Consider the following 22,742-nt stretch of genomic DNA (forward strand, 5'->3'; position numbering starts at 1 on the left):
CTCATGCATGTGATAATTGAGGTTGAGATTGGGTGACCATGAACTGATGGCTAGAGTGTCATAGCACTTAGGATTGGATAATGGTTTATCAGTTGGACTATTGACGGAGGGGAGCTTTAGGCATATTCCTAGTCAGAGTATGAAACTTGAAATCTATAAGCAAAATGCAACAGGATGAGTTGTGAACACAGTGACAGGAAATCTGAGTTTAGAATTCCAAGGGAGCTGGGAAAAGAAACGTTATGTGATGTGGAAAGAAGTCGTATGGATGACTTTACTAAATAGTGATGTAGCACAGCCATTAAGATTGAATATGTTGGAAAAAAGATAGGGATAGTCTATAAGGAGTAACATAAGTTAAAATTATGAAATAATAAGGCCAGAAATTCCAGGTACAGAAAAAGTAATGTTGAGTAATTAATAGGCAAGAAAAGAGTGTAGCTTCAATATCTCTCTGATTCTCATTTTATAGTTAGGCAAATCACTATGCACAGCAATGACATCCCCATAGGCAGTTGCTTTTTCCTCTAAGAAATAGTGAGATGTTCAGACACAGTCTCTTGCCTCCAGTCCCTGAATCGTGGATATTCATTGTTATTTCACCTTCTCTTCTTCTTCAGCTGGCCTGACAGTGTGTGCAATTTTTACAAACTTTCTTGAAGGGGAAACACTCAGAAAATGCACTGTTTGGAGGAGTTTTTCTTAAGAGAAATCAGAAAGTAATCCTTGATTTTTTTTCCTTGTGTTTGTAATACTTGGCTTATGCCAAGCGTGCATATAATGGCATGTGTCCATGCATGTCACATATATGACAAACATAATGCAATTAATGTTTGTTGGTTGATAAAATTCAAATTCACAAAGTGGTATACAATTAAATTAACACCCCATAAAGTTTTTGAATAAAGGTGTCAAAAACATACATGATATAAAAAGACAGCCTTTTTTTAAACGAAGTGGAAACCATAATATTTGCACATGTAGAAGAGTAAAACTAGATTCAAATTTCTAATCCAGTCTAAAAAATCAGCTCAAAATGGCTCACCTGTAAGACACTATGCTTCGAAGCCATTAAAGGTCTAGAGGAATATGTAGGTGTCATACACTTCTGGATACAGGCAAGGGTTTTCTGAAAAAGGACTCCTCTCATACAGGAAATAATGAAAACATTGGAACTATGTTAATGAATTTAAAAGTTCTGCATAAACACAAACAAACCAACCAAACAAAAAATCATCAGAATGGTGTAAGGGGCCAGAGAGATGGCCCAGGAGTTAGGGGAACTTGTTCATTCAGAGGACCTGGGTTCAATTCTCAGTACTCCATGATGGCTCACAATCATTTGTAACCCCAGTCCAGAGGATCCAATGCCTTCTGATCTCTACAGGTATCAGGTCCACATGTGGCTGTGCATGTACTCATATAGGGACAACATCCTTTGACATAAAATAAAATAGTTTAAATTATTAAAAACAGGAGAACAGCTTTCAGATGTGAAACTAACTTTCATCCAATACGCCAAAGAGGAAATTAATAGGTAGAATATATAAAGAGTTGCAAAAAGCAAATCCATTTAATCCCTAAAAACTACAGAATCAGCAAGTGGGTAAATGGATTAACTGATTAATTAGAAGTTCTAAAATGATGAAATACCAATAATACATAACTATTTGAAGAAAAATTCAATCAAAATACTTAGCTACCAGTGCAATGCATTAAAACTGCTTTGTGACTCCAGGTTGCACAAAATAGGATGGTTAACATCAAGAAGAGAATGGGCAGATGCTGACGAGAATGTAGAGGGAGAGGAACTCACATGTACTGCTAGAGAGGAAGCAAAGGGATACAGCTGACAGGAAAGTGAGGGAGAAAGTTCCTCAAAAATTTTTTTCAATAATGTGTATATACCTAAAACGCATTTTTCTAATTTCCTCTTAAAAACAGTCTTCCAAAGGTATAGTTGAATTTTGGGTAAAATTATGTATGGTAAAGGATAATTTAAAAGTTTTGCTTTAGGTAAACAAACATAAAAACACTAGAAGAATTTATCAGTAAAATATCCACATTTTACTCTGCACAAGAGGATTAGCTAATTTCACATTATTAATGATTTTGACTGAATTTACTGAATGTAAACCACAAATGTTCATTTGTAACATTTCAGAGGACCAGCTAGGTTAGGTTTCATTAGGAGAACAAAATAGCACTACATAAGATTTTCGTATCTGATAATTAAAAATCCCAATGGCAAATTTTAAGCATCTTTTAACGAAGATCCAATTATTTCTATTTCAGTTCTTTTAATTAATTTTTGATAATTTCATGTTTGGGTACAATATTCATATCACGTCTAGCTCTCCTCCCTAATCTAACTCCTCTGGTGTCAAACCCTCACTTTTCAAACTCCTGACCTACTTTACACTATTGCTATGCATACATGTACACACACACGTGCATTTGTGCAGCTGCACACATACACATACATACACACATATACACACATACATAAACACACATACACACACATGCACACACACATACATACACACACACTCACACACAAACACACACACACATACATACATACTTAGCACACATACACACACATGCACACACATATACATACACACATACACACACATGTGCACGCGTACACGCAACCTAAAGAATACAGCTTGCTGAGTTCATTTTGCGTTGGTAGCCATTCATTCATATCCAAGGCTAACTGTTTTGGATTGGATAAGGTAAGAGAAGGCATATTCTAATGAGGAATGACTATCTCTCAGTATCCATTACTTGTCTACAGCAGTTGTTTACCTTGAGATGGGACTATATGCCATGCTAGGCCTTTGGGGAGAGATTGTCAGATTGGCCAGTGTTGTAATTCATAGGATTTACAGTTATCTGGTTTGGGATTATGAATAGTTTTGCTCCTCTGCTCCTCTGCTCCTTGCAGAGCACCTTCTGTTATTTGGAGACTAATCCACAGAAAGGATGCCAGCTGAATTTTTCTAAACCCTGTGTGGTGGATCCAGCTGAAATCTTTTAAGCCCTGTGTGGGAAATATGTAGTATCTGCAGAAATAGGTTCTTTCTTACAAGTTACAGGAGGCAGCCAAGAGCAATGGCATCAGCTGGATTAGTTTGGAAGTCTCTTCGACTATCCTAACCAACAAGTTGAAGGGAAACTTTCCATGCCTGGCGTTGGGGCTAAAACACCATCAGTAGCAATAGCAACAACGACAACAACAACAACAACAACAGCAACAGCAACAAATGTTCTGTAAAGAGGAACTATGTAAAATAGGATAAGGTTATTGTGTTCTCCATAGCAACTATGGAAAGATGTGAGGTTACAAACAGGGAGTAGCAATGATGGATCCAGAATGGGTCTTAGGTAAGAAACAGCTTAGCCAAGGTGTTTATTAGCAGTAATGAAAATACATAACAAAACTGAGGCAATACTAATTTTCCCCTTTATTTGGTTTGAACTGCATTTGATGTGTCATGTTTACTTCTTAAGAACAAGGTTTCAGGAAAAGAAGTAGAAAGGTCAGTATTTCAGGAGAAACAACCAGCAGACAATTCATGCAAGGAACAGGAATGTGATTTTCATCTGCAAAGGAGTGAGGTTTCTCAGAAGAGACTGTCAAATGCTCCTTAGACTCCTTAAGGAAGCCACATACAATTTGTTTTAAAGACACAATGGGAAAGTTTATACACACACACACACACACACACACACACACACGATGGAGAGTTATGATGCAGAAATTTTGCTTAAGAGAAAGCTTATTTGTAATGATCTAGGAGTCATAATATTATTTACAGGCTGAGCCAGTCTCTTACACTTTATGTACCATTTAGTCACTTGACTTATTACAGAACAAGTTCTGAAGTTTTAGCACACTTAAGTTTTCTTTGTCCTGGTTTCTTTTACCTTCCCAGTTATACCGTCTAATATAAGAAGGCATTATTCATTATTATTATTATTATTATTATTATTATTGGCTATAAAGAAAACATTGTTAGGTCTCCTTTTAAATGAAGAATCATAAATACATTTATTTTCAAATTCTATTTACCTTTATATTTGAAATGGTAAAATAATTTCAACAAAATACTACTCAATTAGCTAATTATTATAGACTTATTGAAACCTTGTTTCTAGAGAAGATCTTCAATTAATAGAATATTGATATCAATTACAGAGCATGCATTTTGGTTTCACACCTTCACCATAAACCACACCCTCAGTAGAATTTTTTTTTGTGAACTAGAAAATGCAAAAGAAAGAAGGCTATCATTATTTCAATCTTTTAAAATTTCAACATTTCATCTGAATTTTCTGAACTGTTTCATGATAGAGAAATCCCCGAAGCTTCAGTCTTCTCTGTTTACAAATATTTAACTGACATACATATAAAAGCAGGACTTTATGGATGCACCCACAGTGCTGGCCGGAATCTGCTCTGTGGCTTCTGTGGTTGGTGGGAAAGATGCCTATGGCATGATCTCCTCGTGCCCACAGCCTTTTCTTCACACTGGCAGTAGATTTCTAAGAGATAGTTTGCATCTGTCCAGGCAGCTCTAAGCCCAACATGCACAACCAACAAGGAATCCGTTATGTAAACTTAATGGACTACACTGAGGTTCCAGAAGTTCTTCTTTGCTCTAACATCCACTGCTTAAGGGAGAGAGGAAGACCTGTGCTTTATAAAAGGCGGGTGTTGTTTTTAGGATTCTTTAGAGGCATAGAAAAGGATAAATGAGCACCTTTTAAAATGGAACTTATCAGAATGGATTACACAATAAGGAAAGGATACCCCTTAAAAATGTCTGTTTCCATGAACCTGAGAACCATCCATCTATGAGGCTGGATGCCCTTTGAGTCTCAACCTGGAGCCAAAGGCCTGGGGGATTTCTGGAAGTTTGCAGGTCCTCAGTGCACATTGGAAAGTTAAAAAAGCAGATTCTCAGGTGAATGCAGGATGACAGCAATAAAGAGAGTAGAGGACTTATGAACAAGACTTGATACGCAGACAAACCAGAAACTCTTATATCAGATCTCTTTGTACTGGGGTCTATCCTGGAAAGTGTTACCCACAGGCAATATATTTCTTCACTTCAGTTACCATAATCATGAAAAAAGTATATGTTTGACTTCTCTTCATTGATCGAACAGCCCAGCACATCATAATCACCCTATGGATAGCAATTATGGAATAGCAATTAGCAAGTGACATTGTAGTCAGAATCCTTAGGATTGAGTGACTGTGTCAACAGTACACTGGATAGGCCAATAGTATGATCTGTTAATAACTAAATCTAGGAAAGTAAAATTTCCTAAATTCTCTTTCTTTAGTATAATGCAAGACATTTTTTAGTAATTAAGACTTCAAAACTCCTCGTCATCCCTCATGTTCCTGATCATAGAAATTCATACTCTTTATGTAATCACCTACCAGCTTCAGATAATATTCCACATTAATATAATATACTTCTAAGCTGTTCATATAGGGCACAACTGTACTTGCCTTTCCCTAGGGGGAAGTGAGCTTCTTTCTCCATTGATGGACACCTGTCTTAATCAGGGTTTCTATTCCTGCACAAATATCATGACTAAGAAGCAAGTTGGGGAGGAAAGTGTTTATTCAGCTTACACTTCTACATTGCTGTTCATCACCAAAGGAAGTCAGGACTGGAACTCAAGCAGGTCAGGAAGCAGGAACTGATGCAGAGGCCATGGAGGGATGTTACTTATGGCTTGCTTCCCCTGACTTGTTCAGCTTGCTTTGTTATAGAACCCAAAACTACCACCCACAAACCCCACCCCCACCCCCTTGATCACTAGTTGAAAAATGCCTTACAGCTGGATCTCAGGGAGGAAGGCATTTCCTTAAAGGAGGCTCCTTTCTTTGTGGTAATTCCAGCTTGTGTCAAGTTGACACACAAAATCAGCCAGTACAACACCATAGTTCAAATAAAACTTCCCCTAAATTTTGTGTGCTGTTCTGTCTGGATACTTCCAGCTTTCATTACATACTGCAAGTCACTAAACGAATGGCTTTTATAGACTGACTTGGAAGTATGCTCATTCTCTTGAGTCCTAGAACCTGCTGATATCACTGAATATTGGGAAGAAGGGAATGGTGCCTCTTTTCTGCACTCACATCAGAGGTCACTACATTAAATTTGTATCTCCATACTGAACAGAATTCATATTTACAGAATTATTTTGTTTTTTTAAACTTCTGGGTGTCTTCCCAAAGTCATTTTCCCACTCCAGCCACACTATCCAACTTGGAAGCTTCTGCTGTTTCCTCATAGACTACTCTTTTTCTATATAAATATTTTCCCTTCATTTCTTTGCATGCTCCTTTGAACTGCGACCTTCAAAAGTGACATGACACACTCTTCCATCCGAAATAGATTTGGACCAAAGTCACAGTACTATGTTTTCCTGTTTTTGATAGGATTTGTATCACTTGACATTAGCTTTCTTTTTAATGGATATTTAAGTTTTTGTTATCTGCAGGAAAACAGTTATGAGATGTAGACATTTTGTCAATTGGTTTATCTACTGTATCAGAATTGTAAAACTAGCTTATGAAAAAACAAATGAATAAAATATGACTAAGACATAAATGCATGATAGATAGATGATAGATGGATAAGTAATAGAGAGCTGATATATAGATAGTTAGAAATAGTATTTAGGATGTGATAAGGGAGAAAATAGATTGGTCCAGAAGTGTAACTAAGTTATACGTGAGGCCTCCTTGGGATCCTTTGTTTGATCTAACATGGTCCTGCATGTCTTTTCTACATTTTTATTCCATCAGTTCTCAAGTGACCAGATGAGTGGAGCCCTGCCTTTGTTTCTTGCTCACTTGGAGCTGGTATACAAGGTTTCTGTGACTCTTCAAATCACTTATTTCTATGTACTGAAAAAATATCCTAATAGAGCATTCATAAACCTATATTGGTATCCTCTGGGAAAAGAATGGTATTTAGTACATCCCAATATTATTCAAATAAGTAACTATAATTTGGCCTGTGGCATGGGAAAACATTACATTATTTGCAATAATTTGCCTGGACATGAATTACTTTTGAAGGTATCATTTCAGGAATAGAAATGGAAAAATCAGTAACTGTTTACATATTAAAAAGAATACAATATGTCTCCCTGATGATAGAAAATAGTTCTTTAGTGCTCATTCCTTCTAAACCTTAATTCAAATCTCCCATTTAGTTAACACAGCCAAGATTACAATTACTGGTATATATTAAAATTGCTGATACAAATACCCTAAGTCATCGTGCCTTTAGCACAAGCCTATGGAATTCTCATCACGTCTTTCCCTTCCTTCCCCAGTGTGTTACATGATGCTCTGGTTACCAAGTGAAAATCCATTTGTTTAGACTCAGTTTATTCTCTCCCATAACAAGACTTCATTAAATATTACCCTGAAATTTAGCGTATTTTCTTTTTGCTTTGAGTTAAATGGGCCTTTGATGCCTTAAGTCCGCTTATCATCAATATGCCAAATAAATCTCAGATATAAAGACAAAATGATGTACATATCACTTTGTCTTGCCTGTTGACAACCTTATCAAAGTTTAGATTGGAATGGGGTAAGGTCATCATCAAATTTTACCCTATTAAGTAATGTGCTTTCTATACACAAAGGTAATATATATATAACAAGTTCTCCTGTAATAACTTATACATATCCCATATAAGTGAAATAAAAGTAGACCAGTGTCATATGCTATAACTAACTTGCTTTTTATAGTTAGCACTTGTTCTGACTACACAACACTTCTCTGAAACAATTTCTTTTATGAATCTAACATCCCAAGCTATAATTTGTCACATCCTAGTATGCTCTCTGTGCAAACTATTTTCATATACCCTGGATACATTTCTAAAATTTTTGAGGTCTCTGCAAAATTCTATGGGAATAGCCTACCATCTCTTCTCTAAGGTATCACGATTTCAGGGCATAATGTGCGTGAGCAAGGGGGCTGAATTCATTTGTGATAGTCAAGCACTGATTTATGCTACAATTTCCTTAAGATGTACCCATCAATTCAATTTAACAATTTCACCTCTGCGGAAGTCAATATTAAAGCAAGATGGAGTGTATTCTACTTATATTCTCATCACAATCGTGTGAATCCCTGGGGGAGAGTTATGCAATTCTGGATCCTTGTACTAGTAAACCACTAGTATTTCTTTCATTCGAAAAGTTCCTACCAGTTCTCTTTGTGGCCTCAGGACTTTTGTTTAATATTCTGCAGACTGCAGCAAAGTAAAAGCAGTTTGGAACTCAACTTACCTAGATTTTCCCCCTCTTTTATATCGTACACTTACTTCTTAAATGTCTGTCTCCACTTCATATTTCTAGGTATACAGGATGTTTGCTTCTAGTATTAGCTATCCAAATTATTATCAAAACACACACACACACACACACACACACACACACACACCCTACACACACACACATCTTATGATCCCAGATTTGCATTAAACCTACTATGCAATTAAAATGACCTTGAGATGTTGAATCTCTTGCCTCCTTTCCCACAGAGCTGGGACTGCGGACATGCCAGCAGGCCAGATTTATGAGGTGCTGGGGACAGAATGCAGAATTTTGTGTGCACTAGACAAGCACTCTCCTCATTGAGCTTGATCCCCACATGTCTTAATTCCCTTCCCTATTGCTCTGATGAAATATTCTGAGAAAAGTAAATTCGAAAAGAGGGAATTATTTTACTTCCCACAGAGAGGTGTCACAAAGGAGCAAACTTGAGAGAATTTCCTAAGCATATTTCCATTTTTCATGCAATGCACTCTGGCTTTGGAATTTGAATACAATTTAAAGGCTTCAAAATTTTGGCATCTTGGGTCCTCCATTGGTATTTACTACGACTTGGAATTTTGATCAACTATATCTTTTCTCTCTTAAGTTGTTTCACTATGGCACTTTGTCATAGTAAAAATAAATAACTAAGAAATGCACTATCATTTATTTTAAATAAGAATATTCTATATCAATTTATAGACAAGAAATGTCAACCCCAACCTAACAAGATAGAAATATTCATAATAAGTTATGTATATTGTGCTTCAACGCAATGCCTATCCTATGTATGAGCGATTTCCACATTCAAAAGAGGATATCAAGGCATAAATAATTATGCAAACTGCACAAGGCCACACTACTAGAGAGAAGAGAACTGGGAGTTGGATCTAATACATTCCAAAGTGCAAACACTCATCTCTTTTTCAATGATGCCATTCCAATGGATTTTTAAAGCACTGGCATGCTTGCTGTCAGGGTCTGACTGCTTAACCCTAAACAAACCGTGTTGTCTAAATTTTGGTCAAAATAGACTACCATCTAAAAACACACAGTCTAAGAATAAAGATGAGTATCTTCATTCTGCTTTTTGGAAAGTAAATGCCCAGGACCAAAACTGAATCCCCTTCTAGTTCTGTTGTGTTATAGGGAACGTTCACAAAATAAAAACATTATAGTTGACATCTGATTCTATTGTATATTGCGATACTCTTTTCTTCGCTTTACAAGATGGACACAAAAATGTTACCAGTAGAGAATGCATTGCATTTCACTGGCATGCATTTTTGGAGACGCAAGTGTAACCTGGAAGATGCCCAAATTTTCCTTCTGTAATTTTCATCACCAAGCAAATGCAAAGATAGTATCTAGTCATGGTGCCAAGGTATGTTCCCATTACTCTGTGGCATGAGGCAGCAAGATACAGGACAGAGCCACATCCTCGCTAATTACTCATGAACAGAGCTAGATATCTGAAGCCTCTGATTGACTAGAAGATTATTTGAATGTTGACTGTTCTAGGTCTAATTTGTAACCTCAAAGCATAAAATGGCTGAAATGATTCTGTTATACATTAAGCTCTTATTTGGTAAATCATCTACATTACTAATAGTTATAGGAATACAAGTAAGATTGGCTAATTACATAAAGATTGTAAGTAAAATTAAATTTGCCACAGAAATTATTTATTTTTAAATTGTTACATTGTAACAGAAATCAATTCTCAAAAATAGTAGATACTAGTGGTATAATGAAATATTCACACTGTGATTTAGGAAGCATATTTGATGTTTTATTTTACATCGCTTTTTCATGTCTATAATTCTGCTGTATGTTTCTAGAATAATATTTATATCAGTGATGTGACATGTAGGAATAAAGACAAAATAAAATAAGAGAAAAATGATAGAATATCCTTCATATGGTAACTAACTATATAAATCCCCATAAAACAATGTGAAAATAGCCAATTTACTTTGCATAAATATATACTATAAAATATCCTTCTATATAATACCAAAAGAATGAAAAGGCAGGACTCTTTGGAAAGATGAAAAGTCTATATGAATTGCATGACATCTGTGTAACTGTTAGTGGAGTAACATATAGCACTGAGCTATTTATTTCATATTCCACTGACTCTCATTCACAAGGATCCCATTTTACAACAGCCCATTTGAACTAAAAATATTTTCAGGAAATGCAAGTATACATAATGTATAAGACATGAAACATTAAAAATGCTTCTTATTGCCTGATACCTTTAGATTTATGGAAAGAGTAAAAGAAAAAATCTCATCATTCAAAAAAAGGTACAAGTTTTTAAATATACATTCATGACATTCCAAATCTGTGCAGTGGTACACCCAACTCAAGAGTTATTTTCTGTGAGCCTGCACCCATGTAGCTCACCCTGGATGAAACTGGACTAAGCCCATGACATAGAATAGTAAGGTACTTTCATAGTAATTAATGAAAGCTGAAAAATAGCTTTCCTGGTCAGTGCCTTTGGCTTTTTGCCAGTAAATAAACTGTTGTCTGTTAGGTTTTTTTTAATATGAACAAACAAACAAAAAAGAAAACAAAAAACAAAAACCAGAAAATGAGTGCCTTTTCTATTTACTTCAATCAGAACAGCTGAGTTCATGTTGCACATAGTTTTACATGGCATGTGTGAATGTTTCACCAGTGTGTCAATCTCATCTATGAAAAATAATTTATCTAGATAAATAAATGAAAAGTAGAAGCCTGCATTGATAGTGTGTTCCCTTCACTAACTTTAGTTGGTACTCTGGAAGTCATTCCGTAAGAGGTCCTTTATTTAGGCATTTGTTTCTTAGGTTTAAGAACCAATGTATTCTGGGCATGGTATGCTATAAATGTATTGTGTTTCGAGCATTAGAAATGCTAAGGCACGAGAGGTTTGTAAGTTAAAGTACAGTCCAGACACATTGCAAGAAAGCTTGAGCTATTCAAACATATCTCAAACCATGTACACAGATTTAAAAAGAAGGAATAGGTGTATATGTAAGAAAAGTTGGATTAGAATTTGGGACTTGTTCTCATTTTTGCTTTGATTGAGACAGACTCTCGGGTAACCCCTGGTATGCTCTAACCTTCCCTATGCAATTGAGGTTGATATTGAACATTTGATTATTCTGCTTCTATCTCTTGATTTCTTAAATTAATCATGTGCACCACCACACCCAATTTCATGTGATGCTGGAAATCCGAACCAAGGTCTGAATACAGAAATTAGTGCAAAGTACCTAAGTACCCTAACAAGTAAGCTACAAGTCTCGTGTTTTGGTCATATTTTTTATCTAAAATAACTTAGCACAATCAAACTCAAATAAATTCTTTTGTATTAAAGAGCTGTAATTCAACTTAAGATTTCTGTAATCCAAATTTAACTTGCAAGCAAGTTGGACATTAGAATTTTTTCCTATATTTTCATCCCTATCAAATAATTTATGTATAAGAAGGAAGAAAGTTGTTTAGAAACTCTTCTATTGAGAGATGTCACGTTTCTGTTGAAAAAGGAGTGTTAACCAGAGAAAGTTTCCTAACGGACAGAAAGAAGATGGCAAACAGAAATCATAGCACTCAGCAGGCTGCTGACCTACTTTATTATTATAAGTTCATATTGGCTATGAATGCATTTTTTTTTCAGTAGAGCTGCAATGATTTGTCAGCAAATTACTTACCTTTTGTTAGGACATTTTAAAAAACTCTGTTATGACAGTACTTTCTATTTTGGAAAAAAAGTCAATACTACTATAATAATACAATATAATAATACAGAGAAATTGAAATATAAAATACATTACTAAACCCCAAGAGAAGAGAAATGTTTCCTTCAATTCTTAGTTACACTGCCTTGGCATCTTTCCTTGAGTCTATTTGTTTAGTTACATTATTGGAGACACTCATTATATAAGTACTTGAATAAACATGGTACTTAAAAATCTTCTAGTCTGTCATCAACAGATAATATAATCATCCTAGGTTTCCATGATCAACTTACTTATGAGTATACATTGCTTCATTTTCCTTTAAAACTATTGACTTATAAGAAGAGGTAAAAGCATTGTTTATATGCTGCCCCTAAACATTTTTTTGATAATTGGAGGTTTGAAGTTAGACTTAACTGAGATAACTTGAAATTCAGTATTTGCAAGGTCACTCTTAAAAAAGCCAGATGATGATAGTTGAAATGAGTGCTTTACTATTATGAGGTCCCTTGGTTTACACTCCTTAGAACCTTACACTTCAATCTATCCAATACTCAGGGCCACCACTGACATATCATTGGGAAATTAGAGGGTAAAAATCAATGCTTAGCTTGTTACGTAAGGTTTGAAAAGACTACGCAAATGTTTTAAATTTCAAGGATACTCAACTTGGTCAACAAAGCTCATGCAGTGTTTCACAACACTTGACCTATCCTTAGGATTCTTGAGCGCAGATCATACATTTTGAAAGGCCTCAATTTAGTTTTAACTATAGGTGTGCATACATTTCGGTTGCTTTGGTTTATAAATTCTCTCAGAATACAGCTTACAGTTTGTTAAATTTTGTATATTTTCTAGCACTCAGTGGAAAGTGATATGAAGGAATGCTTGCTGGAAAAATGGGATGAATGAGGATATAGATTTAGTTTTATTCCCCACTGTATTCTTGGTACCTAAAATCTAGCATAAGGATGCACTCAGTGTATTGTCCAAAGAGAGGACTGCTAATACACACTCAGCTCACAGAGGAAGAACCCAAGCACGGGAAAACTGAGTGATCTATCTAGAGTCATAGAGAGTTTTTAGCAGGAAAAACTGTTCCACAATGTGTGTCTCTATAATCTGTTCTGCTGGCATTTCACCTATGCGTCTCTACTAAGTCTTACAGTTACAAATTAAGAAAAGCCTCTGATAAAGAAAAGAAGTTAAGAATGGTACACCAGTGTTCAATGCTTGAACATGTAACTGAAAATTGACAAAGGATTAAACAGAATACAACACATATGCCAATGGTTACTTTTAACAGGAAGGAACTGTAGGAGTGTGTAACTATTTGGGAGAATGCCTTCTACACCAGGTTGAATGGAAGTAAAACTGAATAGTAGCTTGAGTTTCTAATTAGAAATCACATATTATATATACATATATGTACATAATATATATGTACATAATATATGTACATAATGATAATGCAATATATTATATTATACAGATATACTAATGTGATATGTATTAGTAATTTATATTTTCTAATTATATTTTGGAAGAATTTTCCATATTTTTATGTAATAATAATTATATGTTGACAGGGTTTTACATCTGTGTAGCAGATTACCTTAGTGTTATCAGTTCTCACATTATTCTACATAGACTGTGTTGAAATCTCATTACCATACAAACAAAAATCACAAAAAGCATATTTATTTGGATATCTATAATATGGGATATATTATATTTACAGTCAATAACTTAATAATGTGTAAAGAACAAATGGATATAGACCCTGCAAAAACAAAAACTGTAGGCTATCCTATTAGAAGAATAGCTGTTTGGAAAATATATTTCAAAGGATGTTCAGTTACCTTCTTGATTAAATACTACTTCCTGAGTATTATATGAAAGGTTGGAAAAGAAAGGTGGTATATTCATTTAAGGCCAATAATGTGATCTATAGGATTTAACTTGAAGAGCAGAGTTACAGAAACTAAAATTACGATGTGATATTTGTTATTGTTCCTAAATTAATTTGAAGTTAATAATACTCAAAAACAAATATGAAACTAGGGAATCATTTTGTCTCATAAATTAGATGACTACAAAATTAACTCACAAGATTCAGTAGCCCTCATACATACAAATGACAAACAGACTGAACAAGAAGACAGAGAAATGGCTTTCACAATAGACTCAAATGATATAAACTATCTTGAAGTAACTCTAATTTTTTGCTTCATATGAGAACACACCACACACACACACACACACCACACACACACACACACACACACACACACAATGTCACTAAAACAACCCGAGATAATAAAAGAAACCACTAAAGGTATCGTTATTCCTGACCTCAAGTTGTATTACAGAGTTTTAGTAATAAAAAACAGCCTTGGTATTTTCATAAACTCGTAAATGCCAATCAATAAAATTGAAGAACCAGACGTAAGTCCACACATCAATGGATGCCTAATTTTTGATAAAGAAACCAGAAATACGAATTGAAAAAAAAAGATAGTATCTTCCTCAAATGGTGCTGGTCAAATTGGACAGTTAAATGGTGAAGAATCCAAGTAAACCCCTGCATATCGCCCTGCACAAAACTCAGTTCCAAATGGATCAAAAACCTCGATAAAAATCAGTTACCTTCTAAACTGAACATGATAGTAGTGAAAATGGGAGATCGCCTTGAACTCTGCACAGCAAAGTATTTTCTGGATGTAACGCCATTAGCACAGGAGCTAAAATCAATAATTAATAAATGGGACCTCATGAAACTAAGAACTAATCTTGATGTCCCTCAACCTTCCTAGAAGGTATGATTGAGCCGTAGTGGTACAAATCTTGGTACAAATCTCACTGGAGTAAGGAACTAATGTTTGATTTGACATAAAGCTCCTTCCAGGACATGAAACTTACATCGTAACACTGTTTGGGTGGCCAAGAGCCTCAATTCCAGATACCCCAAGAATGTAGGGAGAAAAAAAATACTGATGTTCTTAAAAAAAGTATCAGTAAAATGACTAGTGATGATATTCTGCTATACTTATAGATTAGGGCGTCTTGTTCAGTCAGCATCAGAGAAGCTTCCCCCTGTAGCAGACGGAAACAAATCCTGATCCACAACCAGATATTACTGAGAGAGTGAGAGATCTTGGAATACTCAAAAATCTAACTGCAATGTCTCCACTAAATCCCTTGGAAGAGGGCTCAGCGAACAGTGAAGAAGTGGCGGCAGAAATAATAGAAATGCTAGAGGAGATGGAGGACACCAAAAACAAAGCAAGCAAACAAAACCGATCAGACAAGGTCCTAGGCCTTCTGCACACATGGAGCAGATGTGTAGCTCAGTCTTCTTGTGGGTCCTGAACAACTGGAACAGGACCATCCCAAATGCTGTTACCCATTTGTGGGTTACGTTCTAGCCTGGTTGCCTCCTCTGGCCTCTGTAGGAAGAATGCATGCACCTGGGGCCCACAGAGGCTTGATGTTTTAGAGTATCTAGATACCCAGGGGGCCCCACTGTCTCAAAGGAGAAGGGGAGGGGGATCAAGGGAGGGGCTGTTGGACAGAGTGACCAGGATGGGGGAACAGCAATTGATAGGGATGGGAAATGAATAAACAAACAAAACAATAACAAGAACTACACCATCAACAAAACCAAGGTCCTATAAATAAGCAGGATCAACCCACATTTCAGCTCACAGAGACTGAGGCAATATTGTCTGCACCCAATAGGATCCTAGAGATAAATGAAGTGTACACATACCCCTATGCCTAACCCTGACACAACTTCCAACAGATAGCCAATGCAAATCACGATTTATTTTCATTCAAGTGATTATCACTTGGAAACAAACTACTCTTGAAAGTAGTCTACATGCCTTGAAGTAGGTGACTAACAAAAAAAAATGAAGTCTTCGAAGTTTCCTTGCAGCATACTGTTGCGTCGTGGCTCTAACTTTTTCCTTTAATTTTATTTCTTTTTAGTTAATTTATTTTTTGTTTGTTTGTGTTTTACTTCGATTTTTTTTTATAATTTTTCTTCTCTCTTTTTAACATACAGGAGTGGTAAGTTTATGACTTCCAGCTTAGCATTTCTATGGGACTCCTGAGTATCTGAGTGTTTATTGTGTCTTCTCTTGAATTACTCTACTGTTTGCTTGTCTTGTCAAAATCTGATGTTAGTGTTTGCTCTATTTTACAGGTTATTATATTATACTTATTATATTATAATTATTTTATATTAACTGTATTGTATTATAAGGCTCCCTTAGAAGACTGTTATTCTTATATTTTTGTTCGTGAGCCTAGCTCTTAATGGCTGAGCCATCTCTCCAGACTGCCTATTTGTCTTGTAATGACAGACAGAAAGGGGGTGGATCTGGATGGGAGGAGAGCTGAGGAGGAATCAGGAGAGCAGAGGGAGAGAAAAACATTATCAGGAATATCATATGCAAAAACATTCTGGTTATAATTAAAAGGAAATCATTCAATATTAAAACTATAATCTCATATGCTTAGCTTACTAATAATAATCTCATTTAGCTTACTAAATAAATTTTTAAATCAAATACAACATAATAAAACAGACACATTGTAATTAATATGCTTGATTTAGAATGTTTCTCTGAAAACAAGTAACAGCCTCCATTTAATATACTGCTGTGAAGTGACTAGTTACTGTACGGCATGATTCATCAAGCCTGTGTTGTGAGCATCAGGTTTTTAATACATTCTCCATTTTACTGTCATGAAAATGTTGTTCATCGTTGACCATGTCATTTAGCCACAATTGATTAGATGTATTATTTTTAGATTGTTTCTCCAAAATAACCTTATGGTTAGTGGTTAGTAAACACGTTTTGGTATCACATGTTCCAATTAGAAAAGTAAATCTATGTATGAAATATACAAAATATTCTGGAGTCCTAATATGCTTACATTAGAGTATTTGGGAGCATAACCAACATGTAAACATTCGTCTAAAAGCTTATAGGTGGAAGACATGGACTGCTCAAGTAAAATCCAGTAGTCTCAATCATGAAGGAGCTTGTTCTAGAGAAGCAGTATTACATTGGGAAATATTATGTCATAATGACCTACAATGTGAAAATATTTTAGATGAAGATAATTAATATGTAATTTAAATTATACTATTGTCTTCTCTTGTCATATTCTTAAAATTAATGTTTCACATTTGTAACTAAAACAAATGCTATTGCCCTTAACACTTTATAATAAACTAGTATATTCTCAGTGCTTAATACAAGCAAGCAAACCACAGAATGTCATGGAAATGTAACACTTATTTTAGACATTAAAAATCTGTAAAATCTATTATTTTGATTAAGAAAAAAATTTGTCATTCAAATTCACTTCTAAAATGGATAAAAGCAAATATCAGAGATGCGGAGCAAGATGGAAGACTATTCCTACATCTCCCAAGTCACGGTCAACTTTCTCTTCCTTTAAGTAGTACACTAAGTTCATGTTGTGACTCCTTCAATATACTGCTTTTAATTATTTTAAAATGTATATATTTATGATCAAAGAAATTAGGGCTAGGTTTATTTTTATGGAACAAAATACAAATTAGAAAAAGTTAACATAACAATGACTATATTAAAATGATTACTAACACAGTAAGTAAAGTTATAGCCTAGCTATGTTGTAACTTCAAATTTCTAGTCAAAGACTGTAACAGGAATCTCCAATCATAAGTTATATGGCAATCATTAGTAAATTGGATATATAGATAGAAAGATCACGAAATAAAGCAAATTTGGGAACATAATTTTAATATGTATGAGGTTCTTAATAATTCTAAATGATATACATGTAATTAGCTTCATATTAAAATAGTTTTCATGCCATACTCATGAAAGTTGTTTGTCTTTATAGTAAGACTTGATTTCTAGTCTCAAGTTTTTCCTTTCTATTAGATTTTTCCACAAATAGAAAAAAATCAGTTTGACGTTATTATTTTTTTAGTACTGAAAATCAAACACTGAATTTAGAGTAGTAACTGTTGCCTATGAAACACTGTAATTAAGGTTTCTTTCTGATCACCCTTCTTAACTGATCTTATATTCATGTTTTAAAAATATTCTAATGTGTATTGGAATAGACACAGTCAGATTCATATGAACTATACCTATGTCTATGTATCCTATCGGTGTAAAAGATGATTAAAGTAATATCTGAAAATTACAGTTTATTTAAATAAAAGAGACCAAGAAGTGATTTGCAGCTTCATAAAGCTATTTTTTATAACAAGAGGAGATAATGAAGATTGAGACTTTAAAAGCTATAAAATACAACAAAACATGCACCAACTCTTTCTCTGTCAATGCCTCTCCCTCTTCTTATCTCTCTCCATCTCCTTCTCTCTCTCTCTCTCTCTTTCTCTCTCTCTCTCTCTGACATACATAAATATATACAATCATGCTTAAAGAAAAGTACTAAATACATTAAAATTTTACTTGCAAAACTGTGTTTACCAATAGATACATAACATATAGCCCTGTAAAATAATTATATAATAACAGGCATTTTGTAGATATTTGAAAAGAGTTCTTTTGCAATGGAAACTACATTTTTTTTCTGGAACATACCTTGAAAATTTTAAAGAAATAATCATTTGCCAAATGAAGTATTCCATTTGTGCCAGCGATGAGTCACCTCTGGAATCAGTTCTCATCTTTCTGTTCTCACACCATCAGCAACCTGATGATGACTGAGTGCCCCCTCTTCCCCTCCTAGAGAGTAACCTCATGCTTGTCTTTCCCATTTATGTTGTTTTCTCCAAGGAAAGTGAAGGGACAGGTAAAGGAAACATCACAGATTTGAACTGTGATCCAAACCATACAAATTCCTTGAATTGTTCTACATGAACTGCCAGGAAGTTTTAATAATGAACGGTAAGTTGAAAGAAATCAATGTGTGAGGTATTTTCTGAGCCAACATCTATGACTCTAATGTGTTTCCTGAAAATCGCCTTTTAGAAACTTAACTCATGACTCGATAAGGTTGGCAGATGTACACTAATGGCAGTTTGATGTGATTAAGGCAGAAAAAAAGGTTATCTTCAACTTTTGACCATGGGAAAATTATTTACTTTCTACCTAGGAGGTTCAGACACAAAGGGTCATTTGCAACTGAAGCCTAAACATGGAAGTGCCTTGGTCTTGAACTCTGCAGTCCCCTGAATCAAGATAAATCAATTCCCATGTTTTATGAATTTTTTAAGTCTAGTATTCTACTATAACAGCAAAAACAGGCTAGGATAGCATGGGGGACAAGGTAAAATCAATCAATCAATCAATCAATCAAACCCTTTTTAAATATAAATTTGGGAAAAGGGCCAAAAATTTATACATAAAGTGTGTGCACCTACTAATGGGTATGGGTATGGGAGGTGACCATAAATTTTTTGATGACCTATCAACCAGGTGATGGATTCATGATTTAAAGAAAGGCTTTTTAGCAAGTGCTCTCTCTCTTGGAATGGAATATTTAAGCAGATATGAGTGAAATAAAGGACAAATCCAATGACATCAGATCTCACATCAGTGCCTCTTATATTTTATGTTAATATATTTGGTTAAATAAAATCTAATTTTCATTTTAAAATATTTATATATGTATATAATAAAATGAAGATGATATTAACCTTTCACATTAATTTTTCTTGTTTTAACAACAAAATGTACTGAAATTTCTTTGAACTTCATACATACCTAATTTACAAACATGAAAATATTTGTAAGGGCATTGTATCATGTGTATGTGTGTTTATGTCAGTCAAATAAAGTATATCTCAGTGTTCAAAGTAAAAAATATAAAATTGGATGTTGCAGCACATATATTCACAGGGATACAAGAATAAATTTAGTTGTAGAAGAAGTCTTTATGGAAGAGAAAGAAGATCACTCTAGCAGAAAAAGTTTGATGTCTTGAAAACAATGCTGAAAATTTAGAAAATAAACCACATGAGTTACTTACAACCATTTCATTTAGAGAAACCCAGCAATCCGGTGGGAAGTCCTGCAGCAGGGGGACCAGAAACTGAAGACAGCCATCCCAGTGACACAGGAGCAGCATCATGCCAATGAGGTTGAAGATTCTCACCACTGCACTGGCGAGATCATATGTCATGTGGAATATCTGTCAGCAAAATAAAAAGTCATGCTGTAAAATATATGACAAATCAGGCATGCCACCAGCAGCAGAGTTGATGTGAGCTCTATGCATGAAACGGAAATACGAAAAACTGTTCAGGTCGAGAAACACCTTACTGCTTTTTAACTGCTCAATAAGGGAAGTCATTCTGCTTCACATACTCATAAATAAATAAATAAGTGTCGATATCTTCACGAAATACAGTAAGACATAATAAACACTTTAACTGCCAGTAATGTTGATTGTACCATCTCTGTGAACAAATCTTTGTTTTTGCCTTTCTTTTAATGCTACTGCTACTACTACTACTACTACTACTACTACTACTACTACTACTACTAATAATAATAATAATATTATTATTATTATTATTATTATTATTATTATTATTATTAATTCAACTTACATCCCCCTCACTGCTTCCCTTCCCAGTTAGTAAATTGGAGAAAGAGTGAGTAGCTTTTGCTCTGCTTATTAATAGTTTTGTTTAACATCAAGAAAAATATTCAAGGACTACAAAATATAAGAAATATCTGCATTCAAAACTATGAGATCCTCTTAAGGATGAGTTGCAATGCTGTTCCAGGTTTCTGAGTGTAGATGCTTCTGTAACTGTTCAACCTAAGCTTGGATAAGGACCTTACAGATAAAGTAGCTGATGTCAACAATGTGTATTATTTTAAAGTATAATATTCCATAGAAAATATATTCTATTAATAGGTGATATTATTTCAGAAAACACAAAATAATGACATTTTACATGTTCAAAAAAGCATCAGCAGTGGAAACATAATTCAAATGGTTTTTGGATTCTTTGTTTTTTCTAGTTTTTACAGAAAGTAAAATCAGAACCAGCATTTCCCCTTTATCAATTTAACATTCACCTAGTGTAGACAGAATCTACCTGGGAAAAGACCAACATTCTATGCTATGATTCCAAATGCTAAGGATTTAGAAAGTAAATGAGCTCACTCAGGAAAGGTGAGTGAATGAACACGAACACTGAGATATGTAAAATCACGTAAAACTCACCAAAAATCAATCTACACGTTCCTAAGTCAGTAGGATACAACCTGCTTTGATAAATTACCCAAGAATCATTTTAAAACCATATATATATATATATATATATATATATATATATATATATATGATCCTAAATGAAAAATCCCGAATTTTAGGATATGAATACTGTTTTGTTTTGTTTTTTTATTGGATATTTTTTATTTACATTTCAAATGTTATTCCCTTTCCTGGTTTCCTGGACATAAGCCCCCTATCCCTATTCCATCCCTTTCCCTTCCTTCTATAAGGGTGTTCCCCTCCCCATCTATCCCCCCTTTTTGCCCCACCCCCGACATTCCCCTACACTGGGAGTCCAACCTTGGCAGGACCAAGGGCTTCTCCTTCCATTGGTGCCCAACAAGGCCATCCTCTGCTACATATGCAGTTGGAGCCATGGGTCAGTCCATGTATAGTCTTTGGGTAGTGGGTTAGTCCCTAGGAACTCTGATTAGTTGGCATTGTTGTTCATATGGGGTTGCAATCCCCTTCAGCTCTTCCAATCCTTTCTCTAGTTCCTCCAATACAGGTCCTGTTCCATGCTCTGGCTGTGTCTCTCAGGAGACATCTATATCCGGTTCCTGTCAGCATGCATTTCATATATATATATATGGTATATATATATGGTATATATGTGTATGTATATGTATATATATATTATATATGTGTGTATATATATTATATGTGTATATATATATATATGGGTGTGTGTATATATGTATGTATGTATTCATATATTAGTATACATGGAGACCTTACATAAAAGGGACACATCTACTTTTGCTTGTACTCAACAAATTGTTTTTAAATTTAGTGCATTCTATAGGCATAAACTTCTTTAAACACTTTTAATATAACTGTAGCAAGTGAAATTTACCTTTGTAAAAATATTCAAACTGTTCCAAACTCTTATATAAAGGTAAGGTAGAAGGTACTAGAGCTTCAAGGAGACAGGGCACTTGTTTTGATATGACATCATACACATAATATGTTTTGTAGCATCAGTAGACAGCTCCTAAACATAGTCACACAGCAGAGCCAGGATAAACTCAGGTAAAGGAGGACTGGGAGGGAAGAAAGGAATGTGAGTGGGAAGGGGTAGGGGCAGTCATCTCAATACAATATGTGCATGTGGGACATTGTCAAAGAGCAACACTTACACATAAGGATTATAATTACAATACAAGATCTATTGTATGCGATTGTGGCAACAGTTGATAAAAATGTATTACAAATAGCAAAATTACTAAGAGCAGATGTTAAGTATTCTCACTTGAAAATATTAGCATCAAGATAAGTCTAATAATTGATACTGAATTTGACTAAAATCATGTCACTATATTTGCATAAATTAAAATGTTATGCTGTATGCCATAAACAAAATT

At 34.7% G+C, this 22,742-nt stretch overlaps 1 protein-coding gene across 1 annotated transcript in view; it reads right to left on the reverse strand.

The window, feature by feature from the left end:
• Hcn1 (hyperpolarization activated cyclic nucleotide gated potassium channel 1) overlaps nt 1-22,742 on the reverse strand; it is a 376,001-nt gene that overhangs the window by 140,914 nt on the left and 212,345 nt on the right. The window contains exon 3 of the mRNA XM_032898859.1: nt 20,119-20,280. Coding sequence (XP_032754750.1) covers nt 20,119-20,280 — 162 coding nt within the window. The remainder of the gene's footprint in view (nt 1-20,118; nt 20,281-22,742) is intronic.

This window comes from Rattus rattus, chromosome 3 (assembly GCF_011064425.1).
Source record: "Rattus rattus isolate New Zealand chromosome 3, Rrattus_CSIRO_v1, whole genome shotgun sequence".
Taxonomy (NCBI): domain Eukaryota; kingdom Metazoa; phylum Chordata; class Mammalia; order Rodentia; family Muridae; genus Rattus; species Rattus rattus.